At 38.6% G+C, this 17,446-nt stretch overlaps 1 protein-coding gene across 1 annotated transcript in view; it reads left to right on the top strand.

Annotated features, from left to right (window-relative positions):
- Window positions 1-1,646: 1,646 nt before the first annotated feature.
- LOC149218718 (uncharacterized) overlaps window positions 1,647-17,446 on the top strand; it is a 345,217-nt gene continuing 329,417 nt past the window's right edge. Inside the window, exons 1-4 of the mRNA XM_089386617.1 lie at window positions 1,647-1,667; window positions 1,762-1,853; window positions 9,257-9,421; window positions 9,574-9,964. Of these exons, the coding sequence (XP_089242743.1) occupies window positions 1,647-1,667; window positions 1,762-1,853; window positions 9,257-9,421; window positions 9,574-9,964 (669 nt within the window). The remainder of the gene's footprint in view (window positions 1,668-1,761; window positions 1,854-9,256; window positions 9,422-9,573; window positions 9,965-17,446) is intronic.

Below are 17,446 nucleotides of genomic sequence, written 5' to 3'. Positions count from 1 at the left end.
AATAGTTTCCCCTTGGGTTGCACCTTGTGGATTAGAGCTTTTATCATTAAGGATAGTTGGGAAGGTAACAGTTCTCAGCTTTAGTACGGGTTTCATTCTCTCTTTTTGAAAAAAATCTAATAGCCTCAATATGTAAAGGAACATTTTATGGAGCATAGTTTCAGAGTTCTGTGCTTGTCAAGGAATAGGATATCCTGTAGTTTGACTTGTAGAGAGGGTTCTTTTAGCATTAATTTGAAATCTCAGTTTTGTCAGTCAACATACCTAGACTCTAGAGAAGATATCAGTAAGCTTGAATATCTTGTAGCTGTTATTGCTATAGATATAGCTAGGGACATTGCTCTGTAATGTCACAGAATAGCCTTTTTCTCTGTTGAAAAAGTACTTCCCATTCAGAATATCTTAGAAGAGATTGAAAAAGTACTTCCCATTCAGAATATCTTAGAAGAGATCTTCCAAGCAATAAAAGCAAAACTTTTCTATGAGAAACGTGAACCAGCCTGGGGAGCAAAAGGAGGGCTCTAGAACTTTCCAGACTGAAGAACTGATTGCATTACAAAACCAATTCATTGGAAACAAAGAAAACTGAACATTTATATTTTATATTTAAGATTCATGCTTGCTGATATTTTTTTTAAATCCTAAAGTGACATATGACACCAGTGTTGCAAACATCCCGATTTTACTGCGATAAAATCACAAATTTTTTGGTCGAGCCGATGTTTGCCGATTTTTACCAATATTTTGGTGGTATCTTAATTTTGATGATGTTTGCTGTTTTTTTACCGATATTTTCCCAATTTTTACAATATTTTGGTTTTCTGGACCCTTGCCGATTTTATCCTGACGCCGATGTTTGCAACATTGTATGACACTAGTCCATAGACCTCATTTGAAGATTGAGAACTGCAAACTTAGGCTTAGGCTAGATTTGGTGGCCTATATTCCCCAGGATAGCCTATAACAGAGTAACAACTACAAGGTAATAACCAGTAAAATCTGATATCAAATTTGCTTTGACAATGTTTACACTAGGGCAACTGCCAGCATTACGGCATGACATCAAAAAAGACACTGGACATTACAAGATAAATTTTCCTTATCGTGAAAGATTAGGGATCTTCAACTCTTTGAGCTGTTAAAGAACTTTTGGTTTTGATATTTTTCAGGAACGAAACCTCTAGAGCTAAACTGTGATGATTGTTCAGTAGGCATCTAAAAATAAATTCATGCTTTCTCTATGAATGTATATTATGTACTCCTTTGAGAGGTGCCATGTCAGTAAATTTAAAAATGGCTGATTTCAGATTGGATGTATCAGCAGTTGTATTATGTGAAACTTCAATATGTTATATGTCTAATTTGAAGCTTCATATTATCCATTGTCTATATGTTTCCTTAGAACCCTAAATTTGCCCCATTTTTAGGGCTGAAAAGTTTCAGAATCACTGCATTTCTATGTGTAGCTATGCTTCTATCTGTGTCCCTTCTTATGCATCCCATAGCAGAAGATTTTGGAGTATGATTTGCTCCAAAACTTATGCTAAGTTATGGGCTGATAACCAAATGGAAAAGATTATGGCAAAACTCAATTAAATATAGCCTCTTCATATCATATCAAAGTTTCAACAATTAGGGAGATTGATATGGCACCATTCTGTATGCTTGTAATTCACTATAAAATAAATAAATGTTCTAGGCAACAGTTTAAACTGCATGTTTAGCTGACTGCTGCTGTTTTTCACGGGACCCATTTTGTAGGCTTCTGTACATGCTCTATTACAAGCAGCCAGTGAAATTGCATCGCGAGGGGACGGCAGAGACAGAGAGGTTAATGTTTTCGTCCAACGAAGGTCAGAAGTTTATCAACCACATTTTCTGCCAAAGCATTTTATTCGTTGGAGCTTTCCATGCTTTGTGACTTAGGAATGTCCAAAAGAAGTAATCAACTGTAAATTGTAATGAAAGAATCAGGAAGCAGTCTGAAAAATATGCTAAGTTCAAACGAAGTACCTGCTTGATTTGGTGGATTTCATTATTAGTTGTTTTCTCTGTTCTGGGCTGTTGGGGCAACTCAAAATGTTTGGTCTGAATAACTTTAAATGTTTCAAGTGTGAAACTCTTAAAACTATGCGTTTTGGAATTTGTATTGGTAGTTTTTGTGTAATGTCATAGACAAAAGTAACAGAACCATACTAAACTTCTCTAGCATTCTTTGAATGTGACTTGCACTTCTTGTGACTGTAGGAGTCAGGAGTCCAGGACAGATGTTAATGTGACATAAAATAAAATATTAACTAGAAAATTGATTCTCAATGTTATCCAGCAAATATCAAAGCAAAAATGGATAGACCTATGAATGGGATTGTTAGAGGAGAAAACATTGAGTTCCAAGAGTTGGGATCCCTTGAGGCTTTCCTTTGAAACAAAAAATTCGGGGGATTATTTTGAAACAATTTTCTGATTGGCTCCAGATCCATTATTGACAGGTCAAATTACTATTCAGAGATAACATTATTGTGAGGGAAAGCGACTCTGAACAACAAACCTGGAAAAATTCCCCAAGTCAATATTTATCCTCCTTGGAATTCCAAACTACTTCATTTTGTGAAAAGATTCTAAATCCTCACTGTTTGGATTCTGGAAGACAACAAATTGCACTGGTTTTAGCCAATGCTAGACAAGTGCGAAAATTGACAAGTTACTGCTTTGCAAGAGGCGTAGAAATTGACTTGCGTAGTTTATGGTAAGTCTGAAAATGAGTGCTCCAAATCTAGAACTCTATCAACACTTGATACAAAATTTATGCTAGTTCCCACCAAATTTTCCTCCACAGGGATCAAAATTTGGTCTTAGACCCTGATTTGCACCAGCAGAAACTGCAGAAAGTAAGAATTTGCTGGCTTCTGGGAGGATCTCCAGAGTCTGTTTGGAGCATGCTTACAGGCGTTGGAAAGATATTTTTAGAGATTTACACCTCATATTGTTTGAGGTTCCACATTGTGATTTTCATCACATGTAATGGAGTTTGCTGGTGGTTCCTTGAAGCTTCTATGATGGACTTGTGGGAGATACACCTTCGTTGAGTGTCTTCTTTTTTTGGCATTAGGCCTTTGGTTGGGGAGCTTCACTTCTCTACTTGCTGTATGGTCATGGTTTTGGTGCTACTTGCATATGCTGCTTAATGGATCACTCTCTGGATACATGAGTGCTTGCTTCTTCATGTGTTTATCTTCTTCATGGGGCATCCTACTGACTAGGTGTGTTGATGTTATGATGTTGGTTTGTCACTAGGAGGGAGTGTTCTACATGGTTCTCATGAGTTGGATGTGTGAAGGGGATGTTGAAATGTGTAACTAGGTTCGGTCTTCATAAATATGAAATGTACTTTTGATTCTTGTATATTGTAAAAATAAAGAAAATTTATTATTGTTATTTTTGTAGCATGGGTTTCATGCTCAAAGTCTTTTTATTTAGAGGTCAAGCACCCATTGAGTGCTTCTAGGGTTTGTCCTAGGGTCAAGAAGTCAAAAGAGTCATTGTCATATGAAGAAGACCCCATTGGGCACATTGTAACATGTAAAAATAATTATTTTGTATTTAAAAGTGTCAAAATACCCTCCAAGACCAAGTCGGCCTGGCAGCTAAGAAGTTGGCCTCATTAGGGCATGTTGTCCTCCTTGGAAGCTTATATATAGGAGGGAACTCGACCTCCTATGGACACTCACTCATTTTCTCATCATCTAAGCGAAGGAGAAGTAGAAGAAGGCTAGCGAAGAAGGAAGAAGGACGAAGGACGAAGGTTTGGGTTATTTCTCTCTCTCTCTCTCTCTCACGTGCGAAGAAGGAAGGCTAGGGTTTTGATGCTGCAAGGTCGAAGTTGAGGAAATTGCAGAAAGAAGGTCGAAGAAAGGACTATTAGGTCACCTACAAGCCCTAGAAGGAGAAGCAACCCAAGTGAAGGTCAAAGGAAGCTTTGGAAGCCCTAGAATTGCTCACACGTGTGGAAGCAGTAGCTATTGCAGGGGCTGAAAATTTCATACTGCAGTGGAGGCTGAAATTTTGTAGCTGGGGGTTGAAGTTGTGCAGCTGGAAGAGATTTGATTGGGTTTGACTTGGATAGAAGGAGCACATCATCAAGAAGGTTTGGCTTGGTCTTGGAAGGGTATTGGTCTTGGTCTAGAGGTCTTGGAATTCGTCATTTGAAGAATCTATAAGAGAAGAGATTTGTGGGTTTTCCTCTCAATTGGATAGGTTTTGGCCTTGGCTTGCAGTGTACATCCTGTGTTCTTATGTATTGTTGATCTTCTTGTTTTGTTAGTTTTTGATGATAAGAACAACATAATAATAAGAGAAGCTAATAATCAAGTAAATTAAAAAGACATCACAAGCAGTTATCAAGTTTAAGAGAAATCATCCTAATTGCAGCCCCAAAGATTTCTCAACAGGGGAGTGTTTGACAGATAATTCCCTTCTGCATACATAAGCGAACTCCCTAGATCTAGTGGCTTGATCTAGAAACAATAGAGACAAAAACACTTATGCTTTCCTTAGAGAAATTAGAACATGGAGGAAAGACCTACCTGGAATCCAATACAAGTTCTCCTCTTCTCCTTGCTTGTATGCTTCAGCTCCAAATCCAAATGCTATAAATGGAACCTATGAAACAACTAAAACAAGCAAGAGCACTACAACATACAAATAACATGTACTAACATCTCTAAACAATGAGTCAAGAAGGCATTGTAATACATATGCATTAATGAGACATAAGTATAGGAAAACAAAGCACTTTTTGTATTAATGAATGTAGGAGAAATTACAACCCTTTATAGATCTTGACCTTGTAGATGTCTCCCAACTATCTTGTCCTTCCCTTGCCACAAAGAAATCCTTCAATCACAACTCAAGTGCATGGATGGATAATGGATCTGTTGTCACTCAGATTGTACAGGCACTGCGACAACTGCTCAGGGCGGGGGCTGTCACTCTGATCCCCGCGCACTCCGTTGTAGCTGTCTTCCGACAACATGTTGAAAAATGTAACTAGGTCTGGTCTTCATAATGACATGTAATTGTGATTTTATACAAGAGATGTAAAGAAGAAAAATAAATTATTGTAATGCTTGCATCATGGGTTTCATGAGCAAGATATTTGTTTTAAGTTAAGACTCCCATTGAGAGCTTTTAGGAATTTTGTCATCTAGTCATAAAGTATAAAGAGTCATTTTCATGTAATGAGACATGTTACACATTGTAAAGAGTCACACTTGTCTATGTAAAGACATCCTCCAAGACCTTGTCACTAGCCCTCTTCAAGTCAGCCTACAACGAATGGAGAAACCTAGAAGATGATGTCAGCCCTCCTTCAAGTAATCATGTTGGCCTAAAGGACATGAGCAAACATGTATATATAGCAGTACTCGACCTCATTTGAAGGCAAGCAATTCGGTGAAGAGAAGCCTACAATCATAAGTGCGAAGAAGGACTAGAAAAAAGAAGCGAAGGACCAAAGAAGGATAGCGAAGGAAGGAACACTTCTGGGAAGTCTGATTTGGGCTAGTATACTCTCCCACATGCGAAGGCAACAGATCTGAAGGCATCTAGCAAAGGTCGAAGAACTTGCAACTACATTGAGGTGATCTTGTTTGGGTAAAGGATCTCACTAGAAGAAGCTGAGTAGAAGTGCTATAGGTCTCTCTCTCTTGAAGAGACTAATCAAGGAGTGAAATTGTTCTAGGGTTTCTGAAATAGGGTTGACCTAAGAGACCGAGATTCTCAAGGAAGCCGAAAAGAGCAGTGTGGAAAGGAAGAGTCCGAGATTCTAGAAGGAAGCCGAGAAAGAGAAGAGGAAGAGTAGTAAGGAGGCTAGTGACTTGGTCTTGGGAGGACTCTAGTGTCAAGGGTCTTTGTCATGGTCTTGGTGTTCATCAATTGAATATCTATAAGAATAATTTCGTTTTGGTTTTCCTCTCAAAGAGTGAGAGGTTTTGGCCTTGGCTGACAAGCCTACATACTGTGTCTCTTGTCTTTTGTTGTTTATGATTTGGTAATTGTCTTGATGAAAAGAACACAATAATAACCTTAAGAAGAGAAGATCATAATCAAGAAGTAAAAGTCTATCACAAGCAATTATCAAGAAGAGAAATCTCCTAACTATTGAAACCCTAGATTTATCAACATGGTATCAGAGCTTAGGTGCTGAAGTCAAGGAGGGGCATTTTATCAAAGAGACACATAAGGATCACGATTCAAGAAAAGGATCAAGGCAAGACAAAGAATACCAAGCAAGAGATCAAAATCATACCTAAAACCCTAGATCGAAGAAATCTACTTCAGCAAGAGTCTCGAAGGAAGCAGAAAGAAAGGATCAAAAACCCTAGAAGCATTTCTGAGATCATCAATCACCGAAGGAGTGGAAGCTCAAAGAACATTGTCATAATATTCAAGAAGGGTCGTAAAGCAAGCTCTCTCTCATCAATCTTTCAAGGAGTAATCTTCTATCTACATCAACATCAAGATTAAGGAGGAAGCAAGTAAAGAAAGCAACATCTACTCAAGTAAGTTTATGACTTCATCTGATACTATCAAAATGTCTTTTTGCAAGGAGAGCAACAAATTGGTTGGGGCTTCAAATTTCCTTGCATGGAAGAAAAGAACAGACCTAAATCTCATTGAGAATGAAGTCATGGATCACATCAAGGGGTCAATAACCCAACCTCCCAAAGAAGATACTCAAGCACATGCTAGATTCATGAAAGGGGAAGTGAGGGCCTAGAGGATTCTCATAGAATCCATCAAAGACTCTCACATCCCATATGTATCAAAATTAGACACTGCAAAAGCAATATATGACAAATTGGTAGAGTTGTTTTCTGTAAGTATTGCAGGAGAAGTTATCTCTCTAAGGCAAGAACTCTACAAATTAAAGATCTCAAAGGAAGAAGGAATAGCCTCATATTTTATGAGGATTTTAGAAATAAGAGATCAACTTCAAGATCTGGGTGAAATAATGTTTGACAAAGAAATGACTACTGTAGTATTGAATGCACTACCGAAGGAATGGGGCAACTTCACTTCAAGTATTTATGGGAAGAAAGAAGCCACTCCTTTCCAGGATCTATGGTCATTATGCAAGATCGAAGAAACCAGACTGAAGGCAAAAACTGATGTAGGATCAAATGAGCAGAATCAAGCATATGCTGCTATGGCAAGAAGAAAAAGAAAGTTTGGAAAATTTGGTCCTCAAAAGAAAAAGAAGAACATGGCTAAAGTGCAGTGCTATGGATGTCAAGAATATGGGCACTATAGAAGAGATTGTCCTAAGCTTAAAAGGGACAATAACAAGAGGAATAAGGAAGAAGCCCATATTACCGATGAAGTGGAAGAACCTGAGACAAAGAAGCCTAAGAAGGAGGAAGTTTCCCTCTCCAAGGCTTGCTAGATTTTGTGGTAACAAAACCCATTCATCTAACACGCACTGTCAGGGTCGACAGCTAAAAAAAAATAAAAAAATAGTAATAAAATTTATGAGTTGTCCACTTCTAGCTCATTGATAAGAGCATATTCAGTGATTGATAGTTGTCCACTTCAAATTTCAACTCTCTACTTGGACTCACATGCACCCCTTTATATTAAGGTAGAAATGTTGGAAACCTATTTCTTAGGGGTTATCGTAAATTGTATTATTCACTGGAGAAAGAATGTGAAGAGTCTCAAAGGAATATGAAGAGTCCTTGGGAGTCCAAGAGTCCTCTTGGAAGATGAATCTAAATGTCATAGAATGTTGTACTTATATGTGTATCATTTGAATGAAACACATCACGCGCTTATCTAATTTTGATTTCCATTTTTCATGGATCCAACAACCCTTTCCTCGGCCTTTGTTTTTGCACTCCTCGAATAGCGTTTCGCTTTTCTTTAGTTAGCTTGTTTTGCAAGCTTCATTGATTCCTTTGAATCCCCTTTTAGTATGGGAAATTCATTGCTCATAGGGGTTGAGATGTTCTTCAAGTCCCTTTTATTTTGATAATCGTGATGTGCATGGGGCTTGAGGTTATGGCTTCATATGGGGGTAGAGCTCAAGCTAACTTTGCTTTTGAATCTATGATTCGTCCCTTGCCTTTATTTTGCATTTTGACATTTGGCACTTGCTTTTTTGTTCTTTCTTGCATCAACATCAACCTCTAAGCATTTTGAAGCCCTTTCTTCTCATAGGATGAGGCAAACAGGGAACCAATATGAGTGACTGATAACAACCAACCCAAAAGGCATGAGAATGGAGAAAGGGTTGAGTGGAAAGTGTTAGGTATGGAAAGATATAGACATACTATCTCTATCTCAGTCTCCTATTCACGCCCCTCCTATACAAGGAAAGAAAATCCCTGGGGTGGTTACACTTGACTAGAAGGAATTGATGACCACCAAGGTGAAATAAGGAAACAAGCATAACTTCCAAGCATCATGATTCATTATCTGACTTCAACCCATGATCCTTACTTAAATGCCTAATACATTAAATGTAAACACTCGTATTGAACAATGGCTATTGTACCTTGTGTGTTGAACCATCATCATTGGATGAGTATGCTGATTGGGTGAGTGAGCCAAGCCTGATATATAAGGAGCATTTGAGGGGCTGCTGTCTGGAAATCTGCATCAGAGAAGAAAAGTTTTCTCCTTTTGTTGCCTATATATGTGGATGGGAAACAATTCTGACACAATAACTAGGGCTAGGAGGCATGTGGATGGATCAAAAGCAAGCAGATTTTCCTAACTATGGGCTCATCTTACCAGATAATTTATTGTGCACTCTGATTTGGTATCTTGATTGCTTTCCCTTATGCTTATAATAATCTAGTAAGAAATCTGTGCCCAGAGCTCCCCCCATTTAATTGATAGCAGTGCAGGCTGTTACACCTTCCATTCCACTATGTTGTAATCACCCCTAGCAGCCAATTACCATAGCACGTGTTTGCAATGGAGATTAATTTGTTGTTTTCACATTTTGGTCTTGGAATGTTTGTCAGTGTGCATGCATTCTCATTTACTCTAATCCCTGCAAATGGGCACGGCAGGCCTAATGCTGCATTACGTTTACTTGCTATCTTTTCCTCCATTAGCGGTCTGTTGACCTTTCTTTAGGCCATTAGTTGTTTAATAAACATGACTCTTTCATGTTCTAGTAGGTCAGTTTACGATTTTCTTTGTTATATGAGATACCATTTGGTTCTAACGTACTGACATTTTTCTGCAGTCTACTACGCCAATCTAGCCCATTGGAAAAATCAATTAGAGATCAACTGTTTTCCAAGGACCCTGTGGCATGCGAATGGTTTTGGTCTGAACAACATCCTGCTGTTGTAACAAACATTATCAATATCTTAGAAAATGATCCACGCTTCACTGCAGTAACATCACTGTAAGTAAATATTGAAGCTTTAGAATTAGCAGTTCTTCACTTTACAACAATGTTCAGTAGCAGAATTGCTTTGCAAGTTTTTAGATGGGAAATGTTGAGCAGAAATGGAATTAGATTTATCTGTAACAGAAATGTTTTTTCATTGGTTCCAGAGAATGGGAGGGAGCACCATTGAGTTCAAGTAGGGCAAGTGATTTGTCTCTTCTTATGCTGGCACTGAGCAGTATGGCTGCAGTTATGAAACTTGGACCAGCCAAAGTTTCTTGCCCCCAATTTTCTTCCACCTTATTCGAAATGAATGGTAAATTAATGGATACACTGGCCAATTTAATTCCTATAGATCAAGTATATCACTTCACTACGGAGGTGGGTCTACGGCGGGAGTTTCTTGGATACTTTGGTCCACGAGCCACTGCTTACAGGGGTAAAAATAATATGGGAGGAGAAGGAGCATTTTGGGTTGATCTGGTTCAGCAACAACTTCGGGGAGCAATCAGCAGGGAACGAATATGGTCAAGGTTGACAACATATGAAAGCATTGAGGTTAAATAAGTTCAAGTTCCAGAGTTAACCTGATCCCTCCTATAACTTTGTTATTGAAGATAATGAAATTGAAGATTCCTTTTGTTCTTTTGAATAAAGTGTGATAGCCTCAACGAAAGTTTAGTTGTTGAAAATAAATTACTTGGACGCAACCTTTAAAACTGAAATGCTATATACCTCATACTTTCTAGCACTACATGTCTTACATTGAGTCCAGAAACAAGAGAGTGGTTGAAGACAAGTACTGCATCTGTTTCTGAATTTGAATTGTTTATTATCTTTGCCATCTATTATTCATATTTGCATTTGCAATAGCTAGATTCTTGTAAACTTAATCACTTTTATTAAAGGATGAGCTGGAGAGTGAAGTACCGCATTTATGAGGAAACATCTTGAAAATAAAATCAGGGAAGCTTTATTTCTTTCTCTTTCAATGGCTGTTTGTTTATTTTAGTCTTCTGAGATATTGCAGCACTTTTTGAAGAGTTTTGCGCCATGCGTTTTTAACCGTGGCTGTTTGGGTCTTATTTAGTAGACATTTTTAATTTTATGCTGGATTTGAAGAAATGTTGCAAATATTGGCGTCAGTAAAAACTTTTTACTAAAAAGTGGCCGTCAGAAAAATCAGGGAACTAACAACAACATCAATAATCACATTGTCTAATCGAAATGAGCTTGTTGCCTAATTTGAGGTCACAGGTTAAATATGGAGGGGGGGTAGAGTATGTACACTTCATAGATTAAGCAGTCAAATTGCTATGGAGGGGTCCCATATTTCAATTTAGTGTCTGGCAGGGATGTGATCTTAAATGAAATTACTAATATATGAAAGAAGAGAAGTGATATATTAGATGACAAATGATACATCAGAGATAAACTGTTGACACTGATATTTGTCCAGGCAAGTCCCAAAATTGAATACACATGTCAAAAAATACATAAAATATTTAAATGTGTCTCATCGTCATGAGTCATCTACAGTGATCAATCTACTTATTGATTCCCTCTGCCCCTTTTACGGGCAAGGGCAATGGGTCATCCTCTTGAAGGTGGTCCTGTGTCTGGAAGTGAATGTCTATTGGTGGCTGTCTCAGTCTGCGTAGGCAGCGGTGCTAAGGCTGACACCTCACTCTCCTCACTCTGAGTCCAAAGGTTCACTATCTTGCCAAAATAGGTCCAAAGCCTTTGGCTTGTTGGCAGTGTGGTTGTCAACCTAGGAGAAAAAAAATGACAACAAATGGACACATAGAATGCTTGTCAGAAAATGCAAACCTGACAAATTGTTCAATCGTTCATGAAAAAGTGGCAACAAGAGGTGAACATTATGCACATTGCTAACCCTTGAAACAAAAACTAATTATATGTTGGAAATTAAACACATAATTAGGAATATGAAAACAACAGATGCAAATCAATTCCCACTCAGCCAAATAACAACTCTGTTGACACGGTCAAAGATTGGTCAAACAATCAAGAAATTAGCTCAGTCATCTCAGTCAAATCAGACAATTCAGACAATTCTTCCTTATTTCTCCACATGTGCGAGTGCTCTTAGAGAGATAGGATGTCGTGTTGATGATGATTGTCAAAGTGGAGTAGCACATCATGTATTTATATAGGTCAAATGAGTTTGAATTTCACCAAGGGGCACACCCTTTCATGGTGGGGCCGACTTGACTTCTCGAGCCTACATGATGCCCAAAATAAAATTTAATTTATTTTAATTTCCATAATTCTTCTAGGCCGACTTAGGAGGCCTCTTGGCATGCAGGAATACCTCCCGATGCTACACAAAAATCAAAATTCCCTCTTAGGGAGGTATTCTCCTTGGCTGCAGCAGATTCTCTTCAGTTAAAATTCCTCCTCCATAAGAAAAGTTTATGAGATTGCTATGTTGGTGCATGTCTATAAATCAATCCATCCTGGAGTAAGCAATGTGAGTATCCAGGGCCTTTTACGTCTAGCCAAAATCTTTTATGGCTCCTTAGGTAAATGTATTAATCTCCTCTGGTCAAAGTCCTTTATCACCCAACCAAGGCCTTTTGGCTTCTCAGGAGAGAATGTTCCATTGGACCATTCACCCTCAACTAAAGTCCTTTATGTCTTCTTAGGTGAATTACATGTATCTCCTCTAGTCAAAGTCCTTTATGACCTATCCAAGTCCTACTGGCAGCCAAGTCCTCCTAGCTTCTTAGGAGAAGATCTGTTCAATACTATAATTGCCCTGGGCCATTCAACTTTAGTCAAAGTCCTTTATGACCCAACCAAGTCCCATTGGCTTCTCAGGTGAATGTATCTATCTCCCTTGATTAATGTCCTTTATGAACCAACGAAAGTCTAGCTTTAGGAGATGGTCTGTCCTAATCTTGTAGAGACACTAACCATCTCTCTTAATGAGGGAGACATTCCATCATGCAAAACTTATCTCTGAAGTATACAGACTTCACTCTAGATAGAGGCTTGGTGAGAATCTCTGCAATTTTCTCATCTGTGTATATGTACTGCAACTCCACTGCTCCTCTTAGCACCATGTCTCGGATGAAGTGATATTTGATCTCAATATGCTTCAACCTGTCATGAAAAATTGGATTCTTTGAAAGCTTAACACAACTTTGATTATCACAAAATATCAAGGTTGGCTCAAGCTCCTGATCAAATAGCCCTGCAAGTAGCTTTCGAAGCCACACTGCTTCCTAACATGCGGCACTAGCTGCGATATACGTGTTAGAAAATCAGAAAGGTAGAAATATTTTCTCTTGTTGATAGTTACTTGTGATTTCCCTGAGTTCTTATTATCTTTCTTGTGTTCCTCTTTTATCTTAGTTCAACAAGAAATCACCAAAACCAAAACACGAAGGTCAAGGACACTATATGTAGGCACTAAACTAGGGCGAAAACCCCTATGTAGGGGAAAACCTAGTCAAGAACTCTTCCTTTAGTAATTCAAAATGAGATAGACCAAGACCTTAGACCTACAAACCTTCCTCCTCCACCAAGTCAACCTTCCAATGAGATACAACAACCTTCAATAGTATCTTCTTGTCCAACAACTACAACCCAACATCAACCCAAAAATTCTGGCCCTAGCTTCACCAATAGCTTCAGAATTTCGGCCTCCCCAGCAACTGCAGAATTTTGGCCCCCAGCAGCAATCCAAAACTTCGCACATGTGAGATAAGAGAGAGAAATTTCAGCTTCTTTAGCAAGATGTTGGCCTCCTTCTTCTTTACTAGACTTTTCCTCTTCTCCCCTTGAAATTCACACTTTTTCTTAGCCCAAAAACTGCAGATCAAACTTGTTGAGTTGGTGCTTCAAATGAGGTCGAGTTGCTCCAATATATAGGCTTCTTGTGAGGTTGAATTCCCTTGTTTGAGGCCGACTTGTCCTTCCTTGAGGCCGACTTGGTGGAGGAGGCCTAGAAGACCTAAAATACAATAAAATAAATTTCTTCTTTGACAAATAAATCCCAAGAAGGGTTCTTTACATTATGACATGGACAAGGACACTTGACATAAACCCTAGAAGCCTACAATGGAGGCTTTGACCTAAAAGCAATTGACCCAAACATGAAACCCATGCCTTAATAAGTCAATTTATTTTTCTTTCTCTTGACAAATATATTTCATTATAACTCAAATACAATTATGAAGACCAACACTAGTTACATTTTTCAACATTCCCTCTTAACTAGGGAGGTATTCATAATTACAAATATATAGAGGTACATGGAAGATCTCCAAAATGAACTACGAATATTTCTAGCACACTCAATGTTGCAGACTAGAAACCTGACCAGGGTTTTCTACTTGGGTGGGACTAAGATGGACTCAAGCTTTCAACTAGTCTAGGTACCTTGAGGCTTACTTGCTAACCATCAACCCAGGGATCTAGGTGCGTATCCAAGGTCAGAGCTCCAAGACCAATGCCACCCTCCCTCTTCAGGATCTAGACATCAACACAAAGGTCGACCATATGTCATCCCAAGCATCCACCATTAGATGCTTCATTTCTCCCTAATAAACTAAACCAAATATATCCATTTGTCTAAGCATGCTTCCAAAGTGTTCATTCTTCTTGTGGAGAGATCTACATGTACAAACACAAACTCCAATTAATAATAAACTTTCAAATATACATATATAAGTAAATACAAACCTTTGGGGTTCTCAATCATCTTGATGCCACTTAGTGATTCATATTCAAATATTTGGAAGATTTTCTTCCTCAAGTCTTCCTCAAGTCTTTTGTTTGCAACTTCATGAACATTTATTGATAGTGCTTTTGCTTACTTCAAAGTATTATTTGTCATAATATGCCCTCCCTCTTAACTGGGGAGATATACCCTTTCTTTTATCCAGTTTCCCTCTTAGCTTAGTTAGATCAACTACTTCTTTTATAACATCGGAGAACCTTTCATGGCTTCTATTCCTGCTTAAGGTATCAATGTTATCTTGATCATCATCTTCCTTCATCATGCGAGTCATTCTTATTTACAAACATCTTCAACATCTTGAAGATTATGTACAAACAAAACTTTAATAGCAAGTACAATCAAAACACATATACAAAAGCGTGAAGTTAACTACATCAGAATTATATGGAAGCATTTTGACTTTAGACATTAAACACCTAAACTAGTTAGGTTCATAATTAGTAAAAGTTACATCTCTTTACATACTAGACATTCAATTCTTGCTGGGTTTTTGTCATAAACCCTAGATTCCATCTTCGAGACACAAAGCCTTAGATATCAATAATTCAATAAAAAGAAATCCTACTATACATCTAAGTATTCAACAATTTTAGACTCTACTAGGGTTTGTTGCACACTAGATTTTATGTTAAAATTGGCAACTAGGGCCAAATTCCATGTGGATCACCTTATTTATGGCTTCTGATATTTTTCCTAGATTCTTATTATCGAGAGGTGTAGGATTGATCTAAAGATCATCCGATTCCGATAAGTATTTATGGAGATATGAATTTATTTTAATTATGGACAAATTGTCAAGGTCGGCCAACAAACTTATGTAGGCTCAGAAGCCCAACAGTCACATCTAACAGGGAAATGACAATCACAACTCTTGGAGGACTACCATCTGAATGGTATATATTCAGGACTACTCTTCTCAACAATAACGTAATTCTTGGATTTGAGGAATTAATGCCCAAATGCATTCAAGAAGAAACGAGGATGGAAGAGCAAGAAATGCCCATACTTAAAGGTCATGCCTCTGCGTTTTCTTCCCATACTAAAAGAAGAAACAATTCTGGGGCTAAATTCAAAGGAAAGGCTGGACCAAAGGGTGGAAAAAAAGGACGATGTTACAATTGCAATAAAACGGGTCACTATGCAAGGGAGTGCCCTGATTAAAGGGACTCACACCGGGACGATGATCAAAATCCCTCTCAAGGCAATTAAAGGAATGGCAGGTCAAATGGCAGAGGTAAAAGAAGTGCCGGAAATCAAGGAAGAGGACAACCATCCAAGAAGGCAAGAAATTCCAGGTATGAATCTAACATTGTTAACAATAAGCAAGATCAATATTATCGATCAGCTACTCTATCTACTACTGCAGCCTGCTCCCCTGGACTCGCTGGGAAATTGGCTTATTGATAGTGGTTCCTCAAGGCACTTCACTGGTTACAAAGAAACTCTCTATAATCTGATAGAGAAAGAAACCAACCTAGAAATTGTTCTTGGAGATAATTCAAAATATCTCGTGAAAGGCATAGGAAATGTCACTCTTCAATTGAATCAGGGTAATGCCATCCACTTACAAGATGTATTATATGTACCTGATCTAAAAAAGAACCTGGTGTCCATTTCGGCAAAGGAAGACAAAGGCTACAAGGTGGCTTTCAGCGATGGCAAGGTACGTGTATGGAAAAAGAACTTTAAAGATGCTTTCACTCTTGGGTTTCGAGTTGATTCATTATATCAGGCCGGAGGAAGTCCGAACTATGGCATCGGAGGTTTGCTCACCATCATTATAAAGCTCTACCTGATGTAAGAAAAATGGTGACCGGGATGCTCGAGTTCAAATTAGAGCAAGAAGGTGTATGTCCAGGATGTGTCGAAGGAAAGCTCCAAAGGGGACCATTCCCCTCGAGCCAAAGCAAGACCTATGATATATTGCAGTTGGTTCACTTAGACATATCTGGTATGATGCTTGTGAACTCCTTGGGAGGATATTTATATTACCTCACTTTTACAGATGATTATTCTCGCAAGACTTGGATATACTTCTTGAAAAAGAAGAATGAAGTGTTCTCTTGGTTTCGACACTTCAAAGCCTTGATCGAGAATCAAACTGTAAAGAAGATCAAGACCTTAAGGACTGATAATGGCACTGAATATGGATCCAATGAGTTTCATGACTTTTGTAAAGAGGCTGGCATTAAGAGGGAGACTACTACACCATATACTCCTGAGCAGAATGGTGTGGCGGAAAGGAAGAATCGTACAATTGTGGAAGCTGTTCGTGCCATGCTCCATGATCAAAGACTTCTGAAGTTTCTATGGGCCGAAGCTGCAAATACCGCCGTATATGTACAAAATTGATGCCCTCATCAAGCATTGGGTTCCAAGACTCCTGAAGAAATGTTCACTGGTAAGAAACTTGACATATCTCATTTTAGAATTTTTGGAAGCCCTGTATATTTTCATGTGCCGAAAGAGAAAAGGAATAAATTGGGTGCATCTGGAAAGAAAGGAATCTTCGTGGGCTATAGAGAAAATACTAAGGGCTATAGAATCTATGTAGCTGGTCAAAGGGAAGTTGAGATTAGTCATGATGTCACCTTTGACGAAGATATGGCTCTTAGCAAAGTAGACAATCTTCCTACTTTAAGGGGATCTAAAGAAGTTGACACCGGGGAACCGAAGGAAAAGGAAGATGAGACGATGCCCGATGTGGAAGAACCTATGGATCCTATTGATCCTCCTCTGCAAGAGCCTTCCTCTTCTAGGAAGAGGCCTTCATGGCTTAAGGGGACACTTGATGATGCTGAAGGACACATTGCACCCAGAGGAACCTTCTGTGGAAGTAAGAAGCCTAATCGGTATTAGGGATACCTGACCATCATGAGCACGATCATCCAAAATGAGCCTTCGTCATTCATAGATGCTGTTAAGCATCAAGTATGGAAGGATGCTATGACCGAGGAATATGAGTCCATTATGAAAAACAATGTTTGGGATGTGGTCCCGCGATGCCAGGACAAAGCAGTTGTCACTTCAAAATGGCTTTACAAGATAAAGCATGCAGTTGATGGAAGTGCGGAAAAGTATAAGGCTCGTTTTGTCGCTCGTGGCTTCTCCCAGAAGAAGGTATAGACTATGACGAGATATTTGCACCTGTTGCCCGATATACCACCATCCGTTCGATCATAGCCCTTACTGCTTCACAAGGATGGAACCTACATCAGATGGATGTCAAGACTGCATTCTTACATGGTTCGATGAAAGAGGATGTCTAT

The sequence above is a fragment of the Pinus tabuliformis genome, chromosome Q, assembly GCF_031772625.1.
Source record: "Pinus tabuliformis cultivar Carrire ecotype Pingquan chromosome Q, CPIR1, whole genome shotgun sequence".
In the NCBI taxonomy this organism is placed as follows: Eukaryota; Viridiplantae; Streptophyta; class Pinopsida; order Pinales; family Pinaceae; genus Pinus; species Pinus tabuliformis.
This window is presented reverse-complemented; position numbering and strand designations above follow the sequence as displayed.